The 9,259-nt window shown below is 36.4% G+C and overlaps 1 protein-coding gene across 1 annotated transcript in view; it reads left to right on the forward strand.

The window, feature by feature from the left end:
• Positions 1–8,796: 8,796 nt before the first annotated feature.
• Positions 8,797–9,259, forward strand: part of LOC104408113 (gamma-aminobutyric acid receptor subunit gamma-2) — a gene marked incomplete at its 3' end in the record, with an annotated part of 30,072 nt that continues 29,609 nt past the window's right edge. Inside the window, exon 1 of the mRNA XM_010017602.1 lies at positions 8,797–8,903. Coding sequence (XP_010015904.1) covers positions 8,797–8,903 — 107 coding nt within the window. The remainder of the gene's footprint in view (positions 8,904–9,259) is intronic.

The following is a 9,259-nucleotide window of genomic DNA, read 5'->3' on the forward strand; positions in this document are numbered from 1 at the left end:
CCCTATTGCCTACCATGCCCAACCCTCTCCTGCCTCTGGCTTGTCATCCTTACTGAATATAGTAAGATTATTATTCATGGTATCATCCAGGTTGTTAATTAATATATTTAGTAATAAACAGCAAAGAATAAGCACGTGATGAATCCTACTCAGTACCCATTCCCAGTTTAAAAGCAAACTACTGAAAATAACTGAGAACTAATTTCTAGAACTAGAAATTTATCCCTAATTTGTTCATGAGAATATCATGCACAATATCAAAAGTTCAGAGTAAAAAATGCGTACTCCTTGCTTGCTAGCTTACATGGATTGTTATCTGGTATCATTTCTAATGTGTTTTTGCATCCACTGTATGGAATGTGATCCTTCAAAATGCTGGAAGTTTGTTTACAGAGATCAAAAGAGCTTACCCTGAACAGAAAACATGGTCATACTGTGAGGCTTCTTTATAGAAAGGCAAAAACATGAACAAAAAATAAGCCAATCTTGTAACTCAAACGTAGACATGAAAAACAGATGTTGAATACAGTATGGATAACTATTTATACTGTCATGTATCCTTACTCTTGCATAATTAATATAACACTTTAGCACAGATTTTTTTTTGTTTTTCTTCTTTCTTCAAAGGAGAGAACAGAGTGCTTCCTTTCTGCAGGAAAAAACATTCTATATGACCTAGTACTTCCATTAATGTTTTAGAGGGAGATATCAAAACCCATTTGTAATGATATACAGAAAGGACATTACATTCTCCTGGCAAGGCTGCCTAAAAGACTTTCACTGCATAGGCTGCTGTGGTGGGCTGACCCTGGTTGAACACCAGCTGCTCCCCAGCTGGGCAGGGGAGAGAAAATGTTACAGAAGCCTAATGGGTAGAGATAAGTACAGGGAGAGATCAGTCACCAGTTACTGTCATGAGCGAAACAGGAAGTCTGAAGTCCTGGCAGAAAACCTGTGCCCAAATGTGTTCTTATGCAAATGACGGGAAGTTTTTCCTCACGTTTACTTGGGGAGGAGATCTTGCCTTGCTGATGGAAATAGACTTTGAATATTGCAGTCATGGGAAATAATGATACATCAAAATAGATCATAAGATTCTGTAAGCTGTCTAAAGGAAATACCGAATCTGGCATAGAAATACAGAGCTTTTTACTCTGTGTTAGTGAACAGTAAGTAAAATGTCAAACCTACATGGTATGTCAAATCAGATTTTCTATACAAAAGGGATAACAATTACACTAAAAGTGAATGAGGCTGGGTCTGATAGAAATGCTCTAAATATAAGGCAGACGTTGGAGACCAATATCTTAAAATACTGACGAACAAAGTCAGGGTTTGTACTGCTGAATCTCATCTTTTCACTTTTAGATCTCACTTTTCTGGTATGAGAGATGATCAGAAACAGCAAAAATAATTTTACTGAGAATATAGTGACCGCAATTGTGAAAACTCACATTCTGAGGTTGAACTGTTTTCTGCCAAGTAGTGGCCTTTTCTTGAGTTAATGATTAAAAAAAAGAGACTGCAACTCCTTGTGCAAAATGAGGCCTGGACTTACATAATCATGATGTTACAGACAGCAGTTAAACGTGCTCTTAATTCTCACCAAAGTTAGTGAGGCTTGAGGTTAGGCTTTATTCTTAGCATTTCAAGCTGCTTCCTGTGGCCTCTTGTCAGGAATCTGCAGACTTGAATCTTCTGAAAAATAAATATAAGTGTGGCAAAAGTGATAAAATACTTCTTTCTGAAAGAAGTATTTATTCTTAAGATAGCTGAGGTCATTTTCTTTTGTGAAAACCAAGTATCTCATGTTACATTATAGGTTGGGGAAAAACAATAAATGAATGAACTGCCTTTTCATGTGGTAATAAAAGGCAATATTGTAGATGTCTGCAGTTTAAATGAACAGATTTAGCATCCTCAAGAATGCTTTTTTTTTTTGTAAGAGTAAGTACAAAAATTTTTAATTTTCCAAAAGCATTAAAAAAATCACTTTTTATGAAGAAAATTATAACATTGAATTGAATGACTAAAGAAAAAATGCAGAAGTCTATTCCTCACTTTATTGTTCACCTATACCTTAATATAAAATAGAGTGATAGTGACTGCTTTGAATAAAATGGCACACTGGCCATTAACAATATCAAATAACTGAGCATGGAGAGCTCTCTGTTACATATACAGTGCTTTGGAACATTAAAAAAATCATTTGCAGGACACATTAATCCTGTTCTTTGTGAATATACAGAGATGAAAATGTATTTGCAAGCATACTGGTCCATCAAATGTGCTGTTTCTTAGATGATTTCAAAAAAACCAGTTTGGTTTCATTTCAATCCACATATATTCAAGTACCAGAATACAGTTATTGAAAAGTACCCCCTCATAATTATTTCTTCAGTATTCTAATGTCTTTCCATTCCATATTCAGTGCTGCTTCCATACACACCATATTTCTTCCTTTCCCATTGCTCAATAAAGAATACATGCAGTTACAAGTTAACTCGTGTCATGCGGGTCCTGAAAGGTAACTTCCGAAAGAAGTATGCAAGTAGGCTGAATGACCACTGATCGTAGTCATACTTGAAACAATAGTACTAAACTCATCCCACTTGAAGCACACACTATGTGAGTCAGATTCCCTCATTCCCCCATGTAAAGATTCTGGCATCATCTCAGGAGTGACAGCAGCGTTGCTGCCTGATCTCCTTCACTCTTTAGTCTCAGCAGTGAGAGAACAACTCAAGTTTTCTCCTTTCCCCTTCAGTTCAGTGTGTGACTATGGGAGACAGTGACTGCCTTCCTGAGATGGTTTCAAAAGCCACTGGCCTTAAACTTAGGGATTTAGCACAAAGTGTGGTGAGGAAGCTATAGTTTGAACACGTGTTTTTGACCTAAGCTCTTCATGCAGTATAAACACATGTGAGAAGAAACCCTGCTAAAGACTAGTATGAGTATATATTGATATATGGCTCCTGACAATAATGATTTATGAAAGCCTTGTGGAGCAGAGACTTCTCTTGGCCATTAATAAAACTATTCAGAAAACAACCATTATTGTGTTCCTCAGAAAGTATCTTAGTGTGGTGATTTCTTCACATAAGAATTTAGTCTAATGGAACTGAGTCCTCTGGGTTATATTACAAGGTAAGAAAGCTTTCTCAGGTCAGTGCCAGGGAGATGGGGAATGCAATCTGCTGAAAGAGTTTTATGACAAGAGAATCTTAGATGTTTATAGCACAAAATAGCATTTGTTAAGTCTGTTGCTGGCAGGAACTTGTAAATCTAAGTACAGTGAGAGAGCTCTTAGCCAAAAACTTGTTTTCTGTACTGTTTTAGCACAAGAACAAAGCATATAAACAAACACAGTATTTTGGGTTTGTGTTTTGGTTGTATTTCGGCTACCAGTATATTTTTTCCTGTAAGTTAAATACTCAGAAAGTGACTGCCTGGAATAGAAACCTGATGAAACAGTTTGAATAAAAATATTTCTGACAAATATTCACTTTGCACAAACCCCTGAAATATCACTCCATACATATTTTAGGAAAGAATTTCTTTTTTTTTTTTTTTTTAATTACTAAGCTCTAAAATAATTCTTTAAAAAATAATTTCCTAAGCAGCACAGGATTGTGGCTTTTTAAAAAATGTAGTAGGTTGAATCCTCTAAAAAGTTGGCTTCAGCTTGATGGCTTTCTTGAAAGAATTATTGGGTTTGCCTTTTTAGCCTTATTTTTTCTTTTATTCTGACAGCTCCAGTGAATTGCCTCAATTCTAATAAATAGCACTGAAACAATAGTTCAATGATGCTTTTTCAGTTAAACAATAAAATGCATCTGGAATCCTACTTTACCAATCTAGAATATCCATATTCTATACAACGTTATGTAATTTGCCTGACACCTTCATCCAATATTTGACAGGGAAACGTAGCTGTGAGATTCAATATTAAGAAGTGACTATTTTCAGTTATATAACAAAAAAAAAAATTAGATTTAAGTTACATCTGCCAAAATAGACAGGTCTGTATTTGGATATGTGATGCACTGTAGTTTTGAGTTCATCTACTTAGTACTGATAGGAAGGTATAAATTCATGCAGTTGCAATAATATGGTTAGACTTGATCAAAAATAACCTCTTTGAAAGGCCCAGATACCATGTCCAGGAAGTCAATAATCATCTCTAAACTATCTTAGTTTAGTCTAGCACTAAGGAGTATACTTTCTACTTGGTTCACCACCACACCATTCCTTCACAAAATATTCGTATTTTGTGAACATGAATTAAAAGAGAACTAGACATCTAGGTCTTCTAAATGAGAAGTCCACCCACAGACCACTGAGCTGGCAGTAAGCACTCAGACCTGGCAGCTCCTGCACTCTAGTACAGAATTTTCTCTATCAGTGAGATAATAAACTAATAGGAAAACACACTCATGGTCCCATACACAGCCACAAACATATATGTACATCAATAAATGTACAAAATCATGAGCTAACTTTCTTCTAGGAGTTTTGTGAGATTCATTTTTGTTTCCATTTTTTAATATACATTTATACCTCTACTGATGAGCAGAAATTATGTTAGAAGACAGGCCACAGGGAAGCTGAGAGATTGTATCAAATCCTAGAAATCTAAGAAATGTTTTATACTGGATGCTCTTTTCCTCAGGAATTCAGTACTAATATGTTTCACCAAGGCTAGAATATGCTGGGAGAATTTTGGAGGAAACCAAAATGTTATCAATGTTAATATTAGTACTATAAAATCTATATTTATATATAGCTTTAAAAAAGCTATTTTTTAAGATCTGTGGATTCATGCAGTTCAAAAGGCATTTTTTATAGCTAGGGTATTTTATCTCTGGATAAAAATAATTTGAAACATTTAATATATATCCTAAGCATCAAAAAATTACTTGATATGTAATGAACAGTCTCCTAAAACATCACTAGATAATTTAGCTACATAGATCTTTCCTTCTTGTATCTTTAAGAAACCATCCCTAACATGACCCATAAAACCCAGTTACCTCTTACCCAAATCTTATGCTACTCAAGAGAGTTGGGTTTTTGTTTTGTTTTATTTTGTTTAGGTTTTTCTGTCTAAAGCAACACAAGGAATTACAAGCAGAACTGCCAGATATAACATGTGAGAAAAGAAAAACAAAGCGTTCTTTTTTGTAGGTAACTTGAACATATGTCGACATTGTCAGTGTCCTTTTATTTTTCACTTTATCTTTTACAATACTTTTTAATTCACATTTGCTTTTTTCAAATATATCTTTTTTTCTTCTTTGTTACTTGATCTGAAGGCAAAAATAATTTTGGAGTAAGGAACAGCCATGTTTTCTTTGGGCTTAAAGATACACCTTGGGAAATCAGCGGGAGCTGAGACCCAACTTGTAAATGCGCAAGCTGTCAACCACAGTATATCAAAATACCCTTGTGAATATTATTCTGGCTAGATATAGACTGCATGTTTTTGGAGCAATTATCTATTTGTTTAATTATTATTCATAGTACATTTTTTCCATAAAAAACCTTAAGTCATTTGTTCTGAAGATACCACTTATGCGCTCAGGAGCAAATTACACTGTGGGATTGGTTTATCACAATAAACGTGCCAGGAAAACATTTTGCACGAGGCAGTGTCCTCATGTAAACTTGGTCCTTTGTGATAATTTATTATGATGGAATTTTAAAACATCGCTGTCTGATCTGAGCTTCAAAGACAACATGTCTTGAAATAGAATGCAACGTATTGGATTTCTGTTTTCTGTACCACTTATATCTGTTACAGAAAAACATTTTTTTTTTTATTTCCCAGCAAAGGTTATAATCATAACCAGAAATTAAAATACTGAAATTCATTAAGCACAGAACCTGAATTTGTTTTCATTCAGGCCAAGGTTGCAAAGAACTGCAAGGACAGTTTTGCATTTGAAATTACTTACACCAACATTGTTATTGCTTAATTATTGGTGGATATGTTTTATGTATTTTGGCCAAGTATTCTGATACTAAATGATGTTACCTCTGATATCTACTATCTAGGAGCATTAAAAAACCTGCCTTGCCCTTTGTGTGGTCCACTGGCTGTATCAGAGCCTGAAGACCCTAGTTCACACTATCTAAGTTGGTGCCTAAATGTCAGTTGCACACATCTGAAAATAAAATTCAGGTAGGTGCATTTGACATGAAAAACTGATCATAAAATGGTGATGCAAGCTTTAATATGCAGAACAGTCTACACAATAATCTTCAGTTTATGCTTGTCCATCAAAACTTACTAATGTTCAATTAAGAATGTGAATAGAAAGTACAGCTATTAAAATACCTACAGGAATAACATTATCAATGGCCCATGCCTCTGTACATCTCAGTGAACTCTAAGAAAGATTAGTATTACAGAATCTAACTCATTTTAACATACCCCTTACATGATGCGAAAACTTGAAAGAAACTCTTTAGATTTGACACCAGCAAATTCCATTTACAGCTCCCTTGCCTCTCAACATGGATAACGAGCTGAACCTCTGGAGTCAAAGTGCATAACAAGTTTGTAGCAACTATTCTCAGCCAAGAAGGATGTGAAACATTTTGCTACGGGACAAATTTCAGTAAATAAAGTGCAGTGTAAAGCTGGTAAATTACAGCAGACATAGTTGCTAATACATAGCTAATACAATAAGTATTCTTAGCTAACAACAATTTTGATTCCTTCATCAAAATGTACATAGCATTTTTAACCTTCAAAGGAATGTTTTGATAAGTGATGAGAGAGATTACAGCAGTAAAATCACAAAAGTTTCATGTTAAGAGGTAATGAAGTGAACCACAAGCAAATGTTGATGTTTGAATATGCATAAATACAGATACATATACTGAGAGAGATACAGGGAGAGCATTTGGAATATTTTACACCTTTTTATCTCTGAAGTGTCTGTACTGAAACCCAAGTTGGTGAAGTGACTTAATTAAGAATAGGACCATTGACTGGAAATATTAAGAACCAAGTTCATAACTTGTTATTTGTTTGGAAACACTGATAAAAATACAGTGACAACATTAGATATGGACCCAAATAATCACAGAACTATCCAGGGGTGAAGATGTATTTCATTCAACTGAGAATATTGACCTATTGCTTATTCCTATTCCTATACTAAAATATATTGTGTTTAGAAATGGAAGAAAAAAAATAGCTTGATGGCTGAGGGCTGGATCTATCTTTTTTAAGTATTTGGGACCTCAGCTACTCTCACTATCTATTTTTGATGGATAAATTTCATTCTGCATGTGGACACTGGGAATTACCAAATTGGTTTGGGTATTGGCAGGTTTGAGCAGGATCTGTGTGTCAAATTTGGTTCAGACTACACTCAGTCCAGAGAGAAATTTTGATGCTTTTATTCTATTCGGGGTATTTCAGTTTCTCCGCATTTAAGTGTTCTATAGAAAAATTATTTCTTATTTCTCTACTGAGTTTTAGAAAGATGGGCTTTGAGCTGAAACAATGTCATGTTACATCTCTCAGGTCCTGATCATTATGTTTGCACTTCAGTCTCCTGGTTCATAAAGCAGCATTGGGGAGGCTTGATACTGTCTATAGTTGCTTTGGGTTCTGTCAGAAAAAAATATTGGGAAATAAAAAAATAGTTACTGTAGTTCATGTAACTATTTTAGACTGAGGTGCTCTTACTTTGGGAAATCATGAAATTCCCTGAAATTTTTACTTCACTAGTAGTTGCTAAATTGCATTTTTGGACAATGGAACTTGGGATTCTGGTTCCAAAATTTGGCAACGTCCAGCTCTTATAGTCATCTAGTGTTTCCCCTTTGGCCAGGAAGTATTTCCTGTGTCTCTGTAGCCTGGTTTTATTAGGGGGAGGGGAGATAAAAGCCTTGCATATTCCCCCTAATCCTATCACACACTAAATCACCTCATTCATATTGACTCCACCAATGCTGCTTTCACCATTTCCTGAGTTACTTAGCAACGACCATCCCTCCCTTTTCCACTCCCCCATCCATCCTTTCATTTTTTTTCCCCCCTTTGCAACCACGATTTCCAGGCTGGTTAGAAAAATGAGGATGCTCAGCAGCATAGGGCAAGCTTTTCCTTCCAACCTCCCTTTTTATGCCTGCCAAATCCTTCTCGCCTCCAAAATGAAAATCCAGGCTGCCTGCATATGTGTAATCAAAGGTTAAAAAGCACCCTGGCTGACACCACGCATGTGTTAATCTGTGCTGCAGCAGAGTGCATCATTTCCACTTTGACCTCAGAGTTAATCTGCATTCAGGCAGAAGCTCCATTGCTTTATTCTCTCTTTTTTTTTTTCCCCCCTCTCATTTACTCTTTCTATTGCTTGATCGGATTTCATTGCATGTGTTTGAGTGGTTCTGTAAATGTCTGCATGTGTATGTGTTTCTTCTTTCCTGGACTGCTTTATTCTGTGAGTGTCTGTGATTTTGCTGTTTGGTTGTTGTGGGATTTTTTTTTTTTTCCCTTTTTTCCCAATTATATTATTCCCCTAGACTTGGAAGCTGCTGCCTGCTGCCTGAGCTGACGTTTTCTGATTATATCTGCAAGGGCTTGTGCAGATCTAATTTCTGTCTCCCTGCATATTAATTCCCGCAGCTGGGCGCAATGTATCATCCCACTGACGGGACCTGGTAGGGAGGGGGGCAGAACCACTACCAAAAAAAAAAATTAAAGAAGGGGACGGATCCATCTGCAACCAAGAGGAAAGGGGAAAAAAACTTGGTGGGGGGGGAGGGAGAGAAAAAGAGATGATTCCTTCAAATCCAACAAGCCTGGGGAGCACTGCATTCTTGAATCCTGCATTTTCACTCAAAATGATGGTGTGGGCACTTCTGTTCCTCTCTCTCATCCAGTGGTAAGATGTGCTTTCTGATTCTGTTGGGAGGGGTGGGGGGGAGAGGGAGGGCTGGGGGGTGAAGAATCTGTTTGCAAATTTGCAGAGCTGTGTGAGAATGCCGGAGGTTTGGATCGTGGCATTACATTCATCTATCTCCTAGCAGCTGAGATCTTACAATGTTTTATTTCTCTTACAATTGTTGTCGCTCTGAAATGGACAGGGAGGGTAAGCAGCGGGTGTGTATGATGGTGGTACATGCCGGGTGTCTCATAGAATTTGATGCCATATTACCGAAGCCTTTTATCTCTGATTTACTGTTTGCTACCATGCATGGAGTTACAATACAGCTGTGTTCTGAGGGTAGAATATCTGCA

The sequence above is a fragment of the Nestor notabilis genome, unplaced genomic scaffold, assembly GCF_000696875.1.
Source record: "Nestor notabilis isolate BGI_N333 unplaced genomic scaffold, ASM69687v1 scaffold31740, whole genome shotgun sequence".
NCBI classification, from domain to species: Eukaryota; Metazoa; Chordata; class Aves; order Psittaciformes; family Psittacidae; genus Nestor; species Nestor notabilis.